The following is a 17,809-nucleotide window of genomic DNA, read 5'->3' on the forward strand; positions in this document are numbered from 1 at the left end:
GGAACGATACGAGGTGGCAAACCAGCATAGGTATAACACACACTGACTAACGAGGTGACACCAATCAGCCCCACGTGCTAATCTACTTTACGTGCTAATGTGCAAACTCAAAACAGAAATGGAAAAACCAAATCCTGTAACAGTAGTTATCATGTAAACCACAAATATAATGTTCTTAAATAATGTTCATTTAATATTTAGTGAAGACATCATTATTTAGAGTATCTGTTAATCCTTTGGCACACAATTTGGTAAAAAAAAAGGTATGTTTTTCATTCATTAATCATTTGAACCGGATCGATGCTTACCTGTGAATCTTAAACATTTGAACCGGATCGATGCTTACCTGTGAATCTTAAACATTTAAACCGGATCGATGCTTACCTGTGAATCTTAAACATTTGAACCGGATCGATGCTTACCTGTGAATCTTAAACATTTAAACCGGATCGATGCTTACCTGTGAATCTTAAACATTTGAGCCGGATCGATGCTTACCTGTGAATCTTAAACATTTGAGCCGGATCGATGCTTACCTGTGAATCTTAAACATTTGAGCCGGATCGATGCTTACCTGTGAATCTTAAACATTTGAGCCGGATCGATGCTTACCTGTGAATCTTAAACATTTGAGCTGGGGACCGTTGCTCATCTGTGAATCTTACATAATTTGTCTCTACCATGTAATACTAATTAGTCCTGTTGCCATACTGTTAGTTTTACATCTATTTCGACTGTTAGTGTTACGTTTATATAGACTGTTAGTGTTACGTTTATATAGACTGTTAGTGTTACGTTTATATAGACTGTTAGTGTTACGTTTATATAGACTGTTAGTGTTACGTTTATATAGACTGTTAGTGTTACGTTTATATAGACTGTTAGTGTTACGTTTATATAGACTGTTAGTGTTACATTTATATAGACTGTTAGATTTAAATCAAATCAAATCAAATTTTATTAGTCACATACACATGGTTAGCAGATGTTAATGCGAGTGTAGCGAAATGCTTGTGCTTCTAGTTCCGACAATGCAGTAATAACAACAAGTAATCTAACCTAACAATTCCACAACTACTACCTTATACACACAAGTGTAAAGGGATAAAGAATATGTACATAAAGATATATGAATGAGTGATGGTACAGAACGGCATAGGCAAGATGCAGTAGATGGTATAGAGTACGGTATATACATATGAGATGAGTACTGTAGGGTATGTAAACATAAAGTGGCATAGTTTAAAGTGGCTAGTGGTACATGTATTACATAAAGATGGCAAGATGCAGTAGATGATATAGAGTACAGTATATACATATACATATGAGATGAGTAATGTAGGGTATGTAAACATTATATTAAGTGGCATTGTTTAAAGTGGCTAGTGGTACATTTTTACATAATTTCCATCAATTTCCATTATTAAAGTGAGCTGGAGTTGAGTCAGTATGTTGGCAGCGGCCGCTAAATGTTAGTGGTGGCTGTTTAACAGTCTGATGGCCTTGAGATAGAAGCTGTTTTTCAGTCTCTCGGTCCCTGCTTTGATGCACCTGTACTGACCTCGCCTTCTGGATGATAGCGGGGTGAACAGGCAGTGGCTTGGGTGGTTGTTGTCCTTGATGATCTTTATGGCCTTCCTGTGACATCGGGTGGTGTAGGTGTCCTGGAGGGCAGGTAGTTTGCCCCCGGTGATGCGTTCTGCAGACCTCACTACCCTCTGGAGAGCCTTACGGTTGTGGGCGGAGCAGTTGCCGTACCAGGCGGTGATACAGCCCGACAGGATGCTTTCGATTGTGCATCTGTAGAAGTTTGTGAGTGCTTTTGGTGACAAGCCGAATTTCTTCAGCCTCCTGAGGTTGAAGAGGCGCTGCTGCGCCTTCTTCACAACGCTGTCTGTGTGGGTGGACCAATTCAGTTTGTCCGTGATGTGTACACCGAGGAACTTAAAACTTTCCACCTTCTCCACTACTGACCCGTCGATGTGGATAGGGGGGTGCTCCCTCTGCTGTTTCCTGAAGTCCACAATCATCTCCTTTGTTTTGTTGACGTTGAGTGTGAGGTTATTTTCCTGACACCACACTCCGAGGGCCCTCACCTCCTCCCTGTAGGCCGTCTCGTCGTTGTTGGTAATCAAGCCTACCACTGTAGTGTCATCCGCAAACTTGATGATTGAGTTGGAGGCGTGCATGGCCACGCAGTCGTGGGTGAACAGGGAGTACAGGAGAGGGCTCAGAACGCACCCTTGTGGGGCCCCAGTGTTGAGGATCAGCGGGGTGGAGATGTTGTTACCTACCCTCACCACCTGGGGGCGGCCCGTCAGGAAGTCCAGGACCCAGTTGCACAGGGCGGGGTCGAGACCCAGGGTCTCGAGCTTGATGACGAGTTTGGAGGGTACTATGGTGTTAAATGCTGAGCTGTAATCGATGAACAGCATTCTCACATGGGTATTCCTCTTGTCCAGATGGGTTAGGGCAGTGTGCAGTGTGGTTGCGATTGCGTCGTCTGTGGACCTATTGGGTCGGTAAGCAAATTGGAGTGGGTCTAGGGTGTCCGGTAGGGTGGAGGTGATATGGTCCTTGACTAGTCTCTCAAAGCACTTCATGATGACGGAAGTGAGTGCTACGGGGCGGTAGTCGTTTAGCTCAGTTACCTTAGCTTTCTTGGGAACAGGAACAATGGTGGCCCTCTTGAAGCATGTGGGAACAGCAGACTGGGATAAGGATTGATTGAATATGTCCGTAAACACACCAGCCAGCTGGTCTGCGCATGCTCTGAGGACGCGGCTGGGAATGCCGTCTGGGCCTGCAGCCTTGCGAGGGTTAACACGTTTAAATGTTTTACTCACCTCGGCTGCAGTGAAGGAGAGCCCGCAGGTTTTGGTAGCGGGCCGTGTCAGTGGCACTGTATTGTCCTCAAAGCGGGCAAAAAAGTTATTTAGCCTGTCTGGGAGCAAGACATCCTGGTCCGCGACGGGGCTGGTTTTCTTTTTGTAATCCGTGATAGACTGTAGACCCTGCCACATACCTCTTGTGTCTGAGCTGTTGAATTGCGACTCTATTTTGTCTCTGTACTGGGACTTAGCCTGTTTGATTGCCTTGCGGAGAGAATAGCTACACTGTTTGTATTCGGTCATGTTTCCGGTCACCTTGCCCTGGTTAAAAGCAGTGGTTCGCGCTTTCAGTTTCACGCGAATGCTGCAGTCAATCCACGGTTTCTGGTTTGGGAATGTTTTAATCGTTGCTGTGGGTACGACATCGTCAATGCACTTCCTAATGAACTCGATATTGTTGTTGGACGCAATGCGGAACATATTCCAATCCGCGTGATCGAAGCAGTCTTGAAGCGTGGATTCAGATTGGTCGGACCAGCGTTGAACAGACCTGAGCGCGGGAGCTTGTTGTTTGAGTTTCTATTTGTAGGCTGGAATCAACAAAATGGAGTCGTGGTCAGCTTTTCCGAAAGGGGGGCGGGGGAGGGCCTTATATGCGTCGCGGAAATTAGTATAACAATGATCTAGGGTTTTTCCAGCCCTGGTAGCACAATCGATATGCTGATAGAATTTAGGGAGTTTTGTTTTTAGATTAGCCTTGTTAAAATCCCCAGCTACGATGAATGCAGCCTCAGGGTGTGTGGTTTCCAGTTTACAAAGAGTCAGATAAAGTTCGTTCAGGGCCATCGATGTGTCTGCTTGGGGGGGAATATATACGGCTGTGATTATGATCGAAGAGAATTCCCTTGGTAGATAATGCGGTCGACATTTGATTGTGAGGAGTTCTAGATCAGGTGAACAGAATGACTTGAGTTCCTGTGTGTTGTTATGATGATCACACCACGTCTTGTTAATCATAAGGCATACCCCCCCGCCCCTCTTCTTACCAGAAAGATGTATGTTTCTGTCGGCGCGATGCGTGAAGAAACCAGCTGGCTGCACCGACTCCGTTAGCGTCTCTTGAGTTAGCCATGTTTCCGTGAAGCATTTACGTTTATATAGACTGTTAGTGTTACATTTATATAGACTGTTAGATTTACGTTTATATAGACTGTTAGTGTTACATTTATATAGACTGTTAGATTTACGTTTATATAGACTGTTAGTGTTACGTTTATATAGACTGTTAGTGTTACGTTTATATAGACTGTTAGTGTATACCAGGTGTACCACGGCAACCTGGGACACCGTGGTTAAAGAAATATTAAATAAAAGCTCCCAAAAAATATCCTGTTTCATGTTGATCTTCCATTGTGTTCTAGGTGCTGTACCATAATGATCACTGTACTACTATTGTAATACTGATCAGTATTAACACGTCTTTCCTTGTGTTCTAGGTGCTGGATAAGTACAACCCCCCGGACCACTTCCTCCCAGAGTCCTACACCTGTTTCTTCCTCCTGAAGCTGCCCAGGTATTCCTGTAAGCAGGTGCTGGAGGAGAAGCTGAAATACGCCATTCACTTCTGCAAGAGTATTGATACAGACGACTACGCTCGAATCGCTCTGACCGGAGAACCCACCGCGGATAACAGCTCTGAAGACTCAGACAATGAGGACGCAGACTCCTTCGCCTCTGACTCCACGCAGGACTACCTGACAGGCCACTGACCCCTGACCCCTAACCAGCTTCTCTGACTCCACGCAGGACTACCTGACAGGCCACTGACCCCTGACCCCTAACCAGCTTCTCTGACTCCACGCAGGACTACCTGACAGGCCACTGACCCCTGACCCCTAACCAGCTTCTCTGACTCCACGCAGGACTACCTGACAGGCCACTGACCCCTGACCCCTAACCAGCTTCTCTGACTCCACGCAGGACTACCTGACAGGCCACTGACCCCTGACCCCTAACCAGCTTCTCTGACTCCACGCAGGACTACCTGACAGGCCACTGACCCCTGACCCCTAACCAGCTTCTCTGACTCCACGCAGGACTACCTGACAGGCCACTGACCCCTGACCCCTAACCATCTTGTCTGACTCCACACAGGACTACCTGACAAGCCACTGACCTTTAACCCCTGACCCATCTTCTCTGACTCCACGCTGGACTAGCTGACAGGCCACTGACCCTTATAACCCCTTCCTACGACCCCTGACTCCAGGAGCCTAAGGGTGAGCAGGGAAGGGCCCATATTAAAAGCTCAGCTGTAAAGACTAAATGAAAGATATGTCTGTGTTAGTTAATCACCTATGAATACATCATTACATACCTGCATTCTACTAAGACTAAACCTGATGTGAAAAAAATATATATAATGTTCAATGTGCTTTAAGAGAAGAAGAGACAGACAGTGGAATCCCGAATGGCACCCTATTTCTTATCTAGCAGCTCCCAGGTCCGGCACACTACGTAGGCAATAGGATGTAATTTGGGAGACACAGGAAGTGAGCGTTGAGATGGTACACACGTCGTTGTGTCTTCTGAAGTGGTGTTTCGTCTATAGAACAACGTTACAGCTGTAGGTGTTACAGAGAACAGGCTGTTTCATCTATAGAACAACGTTACAGCTGTAGGTGTTACAGAGAACAGGCTGTTTCATCTATAGAACAAGGACCGCCATTCAAATCAATGATGGCATAATGGCTGCATCCTGCCTGGCTGTCCTGTCTATAGATTCTATATCTGTGGTGCCCTGTGCTACAACTGTGACTACTTACAGAACCTGTCTGTCTCTAGTTTGTTGTACAGTAAACTGATGTGACAAAATGAGTAGTATTATTTAGTTATTGTTTTGGGTAATAATAGTAGTTTCTTTTTATAGGAACATTTTTAACAAAACAATTGGCAGTGTTCTACAGTTGACGTTGTGTCAATCAGAAGAGAGTCAAGTGAAGGGTGGCTTTAATGTGCGTTCCAAATGGCACACCATTCACTAACTAGTGCACTACTATACCATAGGGCACTGGTCAAATGTAGTGCACTACTATACCATAGGGCACTGATCAAATGTAGTGCACTACTATACCATAGGGCACTGGTCAAATGTAGTGCACTACTATACCATAGGGCACTGGTCAAATGTAGTGCACTACTATACCATAGGGCTGCCATTTTACGCATCTTTGAATGTGTCCTGTCTCTCTACCCCTCCTGACTGTGTCCTGTCTCTCTACCCCTCCTGACTGTGTCCTGTCTCTACCCCTCCTGACTGTGTCCTGTCTCTACCCCTCCTGACTGTGTCCTGTCTCTACCCCTCCTGACTGTGTCCTCTCTCTACCCCTCCTGACTGTGTCCTGTCTCTCTCTCGACCCCTCCTGACTGTGTCCTGTCTCCCTACCCCTCCTGACTGTGTCCTGTCTCTCGACCCCTCCTGACTGTGTCCTGTCTCTCTCTCTACCCCTCCTGACTGTGTCCTGTCTCTCTCTCTACCCCTCCTGACTGTGTCCTGTCTCTCTCTCTACCCCTCCTGACTGTGTCCTGTCTGTCTCTACCCCTCCTGACTGTGTCCTGTCTCTCTCTACCCCTCCTGACTGTGTCCTGTCTCCCTACCCCTCCTGACTGTGTCCTGTCTCTCGACCCCTCCTGACTGTGTCCTGTCTCTCGACCCCTCCTGACTGTGTCCTGTCTCTCGACCCCTCCTGACTGTGTCCTGTCTCTCGACCCCTCCTGACTGTGTCCTGTCTCTCGACCCCTCCTGACTGTGTCCTGTCTCTCGACCCCTCCTGACTGTGTCCTGTCTCTCGACCCCTCCTGACTGTGTCCTGTCTCTCTCTCTACCCCTCCTGACTGTGTCCTGTATCCCTACCCCTCCTGACTGTGTCCTGTCTCTCTCTCGACCCCTCCTGACTGTGTCCTGTCTCTCTCTCGACCCCTCCTGACTGTGTCCTGTCTCCCTACCCCTCCTGACTGTGTCCTGTCTCTCTACCCCTCCTGACTGTGTCCTGTCTCTCTCTCTACCCCTCCTGACTGTGTCCTGTCTCCCTACCCCTCCCCTGACACCATGTGTATACACTGTCCGTCCTCTGGAATGTATATAGTGCCATGTACTTATTAAAAAGGTCTCATTCCCACATAATAAATGTTAATAAATGATGTTAATACATTTAAATGAAAGCCTGGAGTTTGTGGTTTTTCAGTCACGGCAGGGATGGATCCAGGAGAAGTCCACCATGTGACACAATGGACAGGCAGTTGTGGAAGTCCCAGGCTTCGTCCCAAATGGTACCTTATTCCCTATGTAGTGCACTGCTCTTGGCCAGGGCCAGTAGGGTGCTGGTCAAAAGCAGTGCACTACATAGGGCATAGGGCGTCATTTGGTATGCAGACCCACTCTTCATCCTGTCAATGTCTGTAATGTTAGTTGCCAGCTGTGAAGTCTACTGTATGTATTGTCATTTGTGTTGTCTTATGTTTGTGAGGTCTTCTTGGTTGTACCCAGGACAACTAGTAACCACTAATGGGGATCCATTGTCTGTTATGTTTGTGAGGTCTAAATTTACCCATTTGGAAGGGTTTTTGGAGGACTGACTGTACCTTCAGTTCCTCTGGTTAAAAAAGAAGTTGCGTTTCCTAAATCAAATCAAATTTCATTAGTCACATGCACCGAATACAACAGCTGTAGACCTTACAGTGAAATGCTTACCTATGAGCGCCTAACCGACAGTGTAGTGTCAAACAATACGGATAAGAGATAAAAGTAACAAGTAATTAAAGAGCAGCAGTAAAAAATAACAATATATACAGGGGGGGTACCGGTACAGAGTCAATGTGCGGGGGCACCGGTTAGTTGAGGTAGTATGTACATGTAGGTAGAGTTAAAAAAAATATATATATATTTATTACAAAAACCACAAGGAAGGGGTAACATTAAAGTATTAGAACATGAAGGACAAACAATACAGCATCAAGACACTATCAAACATGTATCAGTCTTTCAGAGCCATCCTTATGTGTGAGGGTGTCTACTACTACTATCAAACATGTACCAGTCTTTCAGAGACATCCTTATGTGTGAGGGTGTCTACTACTACTATCAAACATGTACCAGTCTTTCAGAGACATCCTTATGTGTGAGGGTGTCTACTACTACTATCAAACATGTACCAGTCTTTCAGAGACATCCTTATGTGTGAGGGTGTCTACTACTACTATCAAACATGTACCAGTCTTTCAGAGACATCCTTATGTGTGAGGGTGTCTACTACTACTATCAAACATGTACCAGTCTTTCAGAGACATCCTTATGTGTGAGGGTGTCTACTACTACTATCAAACATGTACCAGTCTTTCAGAGACATCCTTATGTGTGAGGGTGTCTACTACTACTATCAAACATGTATCAGTCTTTCAGAGCCATCCTTATGTGTGAGGGTGTCTACTACTACTATCAAACATGTATCAGTCTTTCTACAACAGAGACATCCTTATGTGTGAGGGTGTCTACTACTACTATCAAACATGTACCAGTCTTTCAGAGACATCCTTATGTGTGAGGGTGTCTAGTACTACTATCAAACATGTCTCAGTCTTTCAGAGACATCCTTATGTGTGAGGGTGTCTACTACTACTATCAAACATGTATCAGTCTTTCAGAGCCATCCTTATGTGTGAGGGTGTCTAGTACTACTATCAAACATGTATCAGTCTTTCAGAGCCATCCTTATGTGTGAGGGTGTCTACTACTACTATCAAACATGTATCAGTCTTTCTGAGCCATCCTTATGTGTCAGAGTGCGTGTGCATGATGGTGATATAAAATATATGTCATCGTTTCCTTTTTCATGATCACAATCTAGTGAAACCCGAACCCGCCAACATCCCCCCCACAGTTCCCCAATAGCTGTCCCTCAGACATTCAAGACCCCTCCCACAGTCCCCCCCAGGAAGAAAAATAAAAAATACAATTAATTCCATTCCCCTGGCATTAGTTGGAAAAACACTGCCCCTCAGTGTCAACAACCAAGAGAATGAACCCCCACCCCCAAGAACGCCCCAATGCACCAACAACCAAGAGAATGAACCCCCACCCCCAAGAACCCCCCCAATGCACCAACAACCAAGAGAATGAACCCCCACCCCCAAGAACCCCCCCAATGCACCAACAACCAAGAGAATGAACCCCCACCCCCAAGACCCCCCCCCCAATGCACCAACAACCAAGAGAATGAACCCCCACCCCCATGATCCCCCCAATGCACCAACAACCAAGAGAATGAACCCCCACCACCAAGAACCCCCCAATGCACCAACAACCAAGAGAATGAACCCCCACCCCCAAGAACCCCCCAATGCACCAACAACCTAGAGAATGAACCCCCACCACCAAGAACCCCCCAATGCACCAACAACCAAGAGAATGAACCCCCACCCCCAAGAACCCCCCAATGCATCAACAACCAAGAGAATGAACCCCCACCCCCAAGAACCCCCCAATGCACCAACAACCAAGAGAATGAACCCCCACCCCCAAGAACCCCCCAATGCACCAACAACCAAGAGAATGAACCCCCCAATGCATCAACAACCAAGAGAATGAACCCCCACCCCCAAGAACCCCCCCCAATGCATCAACAACCAAGAGAATGAACCCCCACCCCCAAGAACCCCCCCCCCCCCAATGCATCAACAACCAAGAGAATGAACCCCCACCCCCAAGAACCCCCCAATGCACCAACAACCAAGAGAATGAACTAAAGAGACAAAAGGAAAAGACAGAAGAAAACAGCAAACAACAATGAAACAAAATAATACATTTAAAACAAAGGACATCAAGGACAACTGAAATCATAACAGCAATGCCAACTGTATATGTTTGTGTGCACGTCTGGCACTATTACACGTATGTGTGTGTTCTTGTATGTGTTTATTTGAATGAGAGTGTGTGTATATGCATGTGTACAAACACCTGCACGGCATCAGCCTCAGGCAAACCGGCATTAGTTGGAAAAACACTGCCACTCGGTGTCATTAAAATATACTTTATATTATGTTTTATTTAGACTTTTTTTTCTTTTATCTTTTGACCATCATTCTCTCTCTCACACAGCAACTCCACTCGCACTTGTCTCCAATTCCACATCCCACCCTCAGCTTCCCTCAGCCCATCCCATCTATCTCTGCTGGCCACCCTCAGCTTCCCTCAGCCCATCCCATCTATCTCTGCTGGCCACCCTCAGCTTCCCTCAGCCCATCCCATCTATCTCTGCTGGCCACCCTCAGCTTCCCTCAGCCCATCCCATCTATCTCTGCTGGCCACCCTCAGCTTCCCTCAGCCCATCCCATCTATCTCTGCTGGCCACCCTCAGCTTCCCTCAGCCCATCCCATCTATCTCTGCTGGCCACCCTCAGCTTCCCTCAGCCCATCCCATCTATCTCTGCTGGCCACCCTCAGGTTCCCTCGGCCCATCCCATCTATCTCTGCTGGCCACCCTCAGCTTCCCTCAGCCCATTCCATCTATCTCTGCTGGCCACCCACTTTGTGTTTCTACGCAACACATATCTTTCAGCTATGCTGTGATGTTTAACATACAATTTCAATCTATCTAATCGAATAGAATCCACAGATTGCGAGTTGAAGATAAATACTTTTACTAAGAGTATTAGTATGTTACTAATTGACTCTCCAGATCTCCTAACAGTACTATTTCTAGGGTCAATTTCAGATCAATGCTATGCATTTTCAGCCATTCCTGAACCTGAGACCAGAAACAGGCTACGTGAGGGCAATACCAAAATAAATGGTCTATTGATTCTGTATCTCACAACAAAATCTGCAGAGCTTCGATGATTTTATGCCCCAAATATTCAACATTTTGTTGGTGGCAAGAATTCTATATAATAATTTTAGCTGAAAAGCACGAAGTCTTAAATCTTGCATTGTTTTATATATCAACTCAAACACCCTGTACCATGGAATCGGTTCATCATAAATCTCCTCCCAACTATTTTGCAATATGTATGGCACAGTTGTCAACATCCTGGTCCTCAAATGAAACTGGTATACTTTCCTATTTATGCTGTTTTTATTCCTCTGCCAGTTTTGATCCTGTATGTTGGGCAGACAGACCAGTTCCCTACCTCCTCCCACTGCCACCTGCCTCCTCCATTTTTGGGGCAATGCTTTAATCAATTGGTTGTACTCTTGGATTGAGCAGACCTTCCTGTACAAATCTGATCACTCCATGAAGGACATAACTCTACCATTCCAATTTACAATATCTTTTAAGAACAAAATACCCTTTTCCCATAAATACAGGTATTTTATCAACCAGCACATTTGAGTTCAGCCATAATATTTGTTGTAATATTTGTTCCATCTTTTCAGGGGGATGAAATTGAAATTGTAGCCAGCTCTGCAATGCTTGTTCGAAAAAGAGAGATACTTTGAAAAAAGTATAATTTTCAATTAATCGAAATGAGACATGGCAATCTGCAAAAAGGCCATTTTTAAACAAGGGATGAGCTTTTCTTGGTAATCTACTTGAGAACCATTTAGGGTTCAAATAAAACTTTTGAATGAGTGAAGCTTTTAGAGAGAGGTTTAGTGCTTTTATATTTAATAATCTCAACCCACCCAATTCATATTCATTATATAGATAGGCCCGTTTTATTTTGTCTGGTTTAGCGTCCCAGATAAAGCAAAATGTTTTTTTTCTCATATGATTTAAAAAACGAATCATCAGGAGTAGGCAGCACCATAAGTAAGTGAGTAAACTGAGATATGACTAAGGAGTTAATCAGGGCAATTTTTCCATAAATAAACAGGTATTTACCTCTCCATGGTTGCAGGATCTTGTCTATTTTTCCAAGTTTTCTATAGAAATTCATTGTGGAGAGCTTATTTATTTATTTTGTGATATGAGTACCAAGTATGTCTACTTCACCGTCAGCCCTTTTTAAAGGTAAGCTGCAAGAAAAAGTGTTATTTTTTAAGGTTCCAATACGTAATATTGTACACATCATAATTAGGTTTTAGTCCAGAGAGTACAGAAAAGATCTTTAATGATATTTAAAGATCTCTAATGAGACATTGCAGGGATCTAGCTTGCGGACTTAACATAAAACTTGAGTCATCGGCATACATGGACACATTTGTTTTTAAGCCTTGGATTTCTAATCCTCTAATGTTGTTATTGGATCTGATTTTAATAGCTAGCATTTCGATGGCCATAACGAATACATATGGTGACAGCGGACACCCTTGTTTAACTCCTCTTGACAATTCAAAACTCTCTGAGAAGTAGCCGTTATTTACTCTTTTACACCTGGTGTTACCATACATTATTTTTACCCATTTTATAAGAGAATTACCGAATTTGAAAAAATCCAGGCATTTATAAATAAAATCCAGTCTTACTTTATCAAATGCCTTTTCAAAATCTGCTTTAAATACCATTCCTGGCTTATATGTTTCATGATGTTATTTTATAAGAGAATTACCGAATTTGAAAAAATCCAGGCATTTATAAATAAAATCCAGTCTTACTTTATCAAATGCCTTTTCAAAATCTGCTTTAAATACCATTCCTGGCTTATATGTTTCATGATGTTATTTTATAAGAGAATTACCGAATTTGAAAAAATCCAGGCATTTATAAATAAAATCCAGTCTTACTTTATCAAATGCCTTTTCAAAATCTGCTTTAAATACCATTCCTGGCTTATATGTTTCATGATGTTCTATTATTTCTAGTAGTTGTGTAACGATCTTCTTCGTCTAATGAACAGGAAGGATCGGACCAAAACACAGCGTGGTAAGTGTTCATGCTTTATTGAAAAAACTGAACACTAAATACAAAATAACAAAGTGAATAAACGAAAATCGAAACAGTCCTGTCAGGTGCAGCAACACAAAACAGAAAACAACTACCCACAAAACACAGGTGGGAAAAGGCTGCCAGCCAGTAGCCAGAACTGTAGCCAGGACTGTAGCCAGCCGGTAGCCAGGACTGTAGCCAGCCAGTAGCCAGAACTGTAGCCAGGACTGTAGCCAGACAGTAGCCAGAACTGTAGCCAGGACTGTAGCCAGCCAGTAGCCAGAACTGTAGCCAGCCGGTAGCCAGGACTGGTCTGCATGAGAGCAGCACCTGACTGCCTGACTGACCTCTGATTGAGAACCATACCCGGCCAAACACATAGAAATAGAAAACGTAGAACAAAAACATAGAATGCCCACCCCAACTCACGCCCTGACCAAACTAAAATAGAGACATAACAAAGGAACTAAGATCAGGGCGTGACAAGTTGTCGTATATTATCTCCAATGTATCGTCCATGTAAAAAACCTGTCTGATCAGGATGAACAATACCTGGTAAAACCCTTTTAATTCTGAGTGCATTTTGCTAGTATTTTTGCATCACAACATTGAAGTGTAAGGGGCCTCCAGTTTTTTTTTAGATAGAATGACCCCTGAAGGTACATTTAAAGGTATCCCAAACAATAAGGAGATTTGCTGAACCTATATTATACTGGAAAAATTCAGTTATAAATGATTTTGTCTTAGTTAAAATAAGTTGTCCTCCAGTAAACTTTGATTCAATTTCCAATATCCCCGTCCACGTGGAAAACATATAAGAGTTATGTGAAGGCCAATTAGATGATCTGATCACATTCTGTCTCCTATTAAAACTGTTTTAACCTTTGATGCAAGAGACAAAGAGACAAGAAAGTAGTCAAGACGACTAGCTTGATTAAGTCTCCTCCATGTATATCTCACTAGGTCGGGGTTTTTTACTCTCCAAATATCCACTATTTCTAATGTGTCCATAATATTTGTGATTTCCTTAAGGGCACGGTGATGATGGTAGGTAGAGTTAATTAAAGTGACTATGCATAGAAGGCAACAGAGAGTGGTGGGGGGGGCGGCAGCAAGTAGTCTGGGTAGCCATTTGACTAGATGTTCAGGAGTCTTATGGCTTGGGGGTAGAAGCTGTTTAGAAGTCTCTTGGACCTAGACTTGGCGCTCCGGTACCGCTTGCCGTGTGGTAGCAGAGAGAACAGTCTATGACTAGGGTGGCTGGAGTCTTTGACAATTTGTAGGGCCTTCTTCTGACACTGCCTGGTATAGAGGTCCTGGATGGCAGGAATCTTGGCCCCAGTGATGTACTGGGCCGTTCGCACTACCCTCTTTAGTGCCTTGCTGTCGGAGGCCGAGCAGTTGCCATACCAGGCAGTGATGCAACCAGTCAGGATGCTCTCGATGGTGCAGCTGTAGAACCTTCTGAGGATCTGAGGTCCCATGCCAAATCTTTTCAGTCTCCTGAGGGGGAATAGGTTTTGTCGTGCCTCTTCACGACTTTCAAGGTGTGCTTGAACCATGTTAGTTTGTTGGTGATGTGGACACCAAGGACCTTGAAGCTCTCAACCTGCTCCACTGCAGCACCATCGATGAGAATGGGGGCGTGCTCTGTCCTCTTTTTCCTGTAGTCCACAATCATCTCCTTTGTCTTGATCACGTTGGGGGAGAGGTTGTTGTCCTGGCACCACACTGCCAGGTCACTGACCTCCTTCCTATAGGCTGTCTCGTCGTTGTTGGTGATCAGGACTACCAATGTTGTGTCGTCAGCAAACTTAATGATGGTGTTGGAGTACGTGCCTGGCCGTGCAGTCATGAGTGAACAGGGAGTACAGGAGGGGACTAAGCACGCATCCCTGAGGGGCCCCCGTGTTGAGGATCAGCGTGGCAGATGTGTTGTTACCTACCCTTACCACCTGGGGCAGCCCGTCAGGAAGTCCAGGATCCAGTTGCAGAGGGAGGTGTTTAGTCCCAGGGTCCTTAGCTTAGTGATGAGCTTTGAGGGCACTACGGTGTTGAACGCTGAGCTGTAGTCAATGAATAGCATTCTCACGTAGGTGTTCCTTTTATCCAGGTGGGAAAGGGCAGTGTGGAGTGCAATAGAGACCGCATTATCTGGATCTACTGGGGCAGTATGCAAATTGGAGTGGGTCTAGTGTTTCAGCTCAAATCTGCTTTTGTCTTTTTCTGATAAAAGGAGCTATAAGTATTTTGATAGAGTATAATATAATCATAATACTGCTGGTCACGGGGTTGTAATGGTCAGACTGACATTATGGCACCGTAATCCCTATATAGTGCACTACTACTACTATAGTGCACTATATAGGGAATTGGGTGCCATTTGACACGCCCCCATACACTGCTCTCACTCTGTTAGATATTCTTGTTGGACTCCAATGCCGCCAGGGCTGTAGTGGAATTAATAAAATGCCTTAGAATTACCTCAGTGGTGCTCAGTCTGTCGCCAGCCTCAGCTTTCCACCCGCTAAGGCCCTCTAAGATCTCTGGTCTTAGTTCTTTACCTTCCCACGATGCTTCGTTCTTCTCTGTCTACCCACCTTTAATAAGCTGCTGTAGATCAGGGGTTATTCCCTAGGCCTGCCCCCCTCCCTCGCTACTCTCTACCTCACCCTCAGTGATGTGAAATCCTCCACAGTGCTGTGTCCAAAAAGATACACTATGCCCTATATAGTGCACTACCAGGACCTGGGTCAAAAGTAGTGCACTATATAGGGGATAGCTTGCCATTTGGAACGCACTCTAGTTCAAAGGATTCCACTTAGCTGAGCAGGAGAGAGAGTTCACAGAGAGACACATTATACTGAGAGTCAGTCAGGTGCTGCTCTCATGCAGACCAGTCCTGGTCTGCATGATCCTGCTACAGGCTGGCTATAGTCCTGGCTACAGTCCTGGCTACCGGCTGGCTACAGTCCTAGCTACAGGCTGGCTACAGTCCTGGCTACAGGCTGGCTACTGGCTGGCTACATGCTGGCTACAGGTTGGCTACAGTCCTGGCTACAGGCTGGCTACCGGCTGGCTACAGTCCTAGCTACAGGCTGGCTATAGTCCTGGCTACTGGCTGGCTACAGGCTGGCTACAGTGCTGGCTACTGGCTGACTACAGTCCTGGCTACAGTCCTGGCTACAGGCTGGCTACAGTCCTGGCTACTGGCTGGCTACAGTCCTGGCTACAGTCCTGGCTACTGGCTGGCTACAGTCCTGGCTACTGGCTGACTACAGTCCTGGCTACAGGCTGGCTACAGTCCTGGCTACAGGCTGGCTACTGGCTGACTACAGTCCTGGCTACATGCTGGCTACAGGTTGGCTACAGTCCTGGCTACAGGTTGGCTACTGGCTGACTACAGTCCTGGCTACATGCTGGCTACAGGTTGGCTACAGTCCTGGCTACAGGCTGGCTACAGTCCAGGCTACAGGCTGGCGGGAGGGCTGGCTACAGGCTGGTGGGATGGCTGGCTACAGGCTGGTGGGAGGGCTGGCTACAGGCTGGTGGGAGGGCTGGCTACAGGCTGGCTACAGGCTGGTGGGAGGGCTGGTGGGAGGGCTGGCTACAGGCTGGTGGGAGGGCTGGTGGGAGGGCTGGCTACAGGCTGGTGGGAGGGCTGGCTACAGGCTGGTGGGAGGGCTGGTGGGAGGGCTGGCTACAGGCTGGCTACAGGCTGGTGGGAGGGCTGGCTACAGGCTGGTGGGAGGGCTGGCTACAGGCTGGTGGGAGGGCTGGCTACAGGCTGGTGGGATGGCTGGTGGGAGGGCTGGCTACAGGCTGGCTACAGGCTGGTGGGAGGGCTGGCTACAGGCTGGTGGGATGGCTGGTGGGAGGGCTGGCTACAGGCTGGTGGGAGGGCTGGCTACAGGCTGGTGGGATGGCTGGTGGGAGGGCTGGCTACAGGCTGGCTACAGGCTGGTGGGAGGGCTGGCTACAGGCTGGTGGGAGGGCTGGCTACAGGCTGGTGGGAGGGGAGAAGTGAGTTTATTCACCCTCTACAGCATTGGTCACCAACCTTTTATAGCATGAGAGCTACTTTTAACAAAGGAAACGTGTCACCAGCTATACACTTTATTTATAGCTTTCAAATAGGAACATTGTTCTCCTCTCCCCTGCAACTTTTTCCTGGGTCCTTAGTGTACAAGATACATTAGTTCACTATGTTGTCAACTCTTCCCTGAGTCCTTAGTGTACAAGATACATTAGTTCACTATGTTGTCAACTCTTCCCTGAGTCCTTAGTGTACAAGATACATTAGTTCACTATGTTGTCAACTCTTCCCTGAGTCCTTAGTGTACAAGATACATTAGTTCACTATGTTGTCAACTCTTCCCTGAGTCCTTAGTGTACAAGATACATTAGTTCACTATGTTGTCAACTCTTACCTGAGTCCTTAGTGTACAAGATACATTAGTTCACTATGTTGTCAACTCTTCCCTGAGTCCTTAGTGTACAAGATACATTAGTTCACTATGTTGTCAACTCTTCCCTGAGTCCTTAGTGTACAAGATACATTAGTTCACTATGTTGTCAACTCTTCCCTGAGGACTCAGGACTCACATTAGTTCACTATCAAATCAAATGTATTTATAAAGCCCTTCGTACATCAGCTGATATCTCAAAGTGCTGTACAGAAACCCAGCCTAAAACCCCAAACAGCAAGCAATGCAGGTGTAGAAGCACGGTGGTTAGGAAAAACTCCCTAGAAAGGCCAAAACCTAGGAAGAAACCTAGAGAGGAACCAGGCTATGAGGGGTGGCCAGTCCTCTTCTGGCTGTGCCGGGTGGAGATTATAAAAGATTATAAAATGTTCATAAATGACCAGCATGGTCAAATAATAATAATCACAGTAGTTGTCGAGGGTGCAACAAGTCAGCACCTCAGGAGTAAATGTCAGTTGGCTTTTCATAGCCGATCATTAAGAGTATCTCTACCGCTCCTGCTGTCTCTAGAGAGTTGAAAACAGCAGGTCTGGGACAGGTAGCATGTCCGGTGTACAGGTCAGGGTTCCATAGCCGCAGGCAGAACAGTTGAAACTGGAGCAGCAGCACGGCCAGGTGGACTGGGGAC

At 45.8% G+C, this 17,809-nt stretch overlaps 1 protein-coding gene across 1 annotated transcript in view; it reads left to right on the plus strand.

Annotated features, from left to right (window-relative positions):
- The window catches only part of LOC139541693 (E3 ubiquitin-protein ligase HERC2-like), a 52,539-nt gene extending 45,487 nt beyond the window's left edge, over positions 1–7,052 (plus strand). Inside the window, exon 6 of the mRNA XM_071346629.1 lies at positions 4,328–7,052. Within this exon, the coding sequence (XP_071202730.1) occupies positions 4,328–4,600 (273 nt within the window). The 3' untranslated portion in view covers positions 4,601–7,052. The remainder of the gene's footprint in view (positions 1–4,327) is intronic.
- Positions 7,053–17,809: the final 10,757 nt, after the last annotated feature.

The sequence above is a fragment of the Salvelinus alpinus genome, chromosome 16 (assembly GCF_045679555.1).
Source record: "Salvelinus alpinus chromosome 16, SLU_Salpinus.1, whole genome shotgun sequence".
Taxonomy (NCBI): Eukaryota; Metazoa; Chordata; class Actinopteri; order Salmoniformes; family Salmonidae; genus Salvelinus; species Salvelinus alpinus.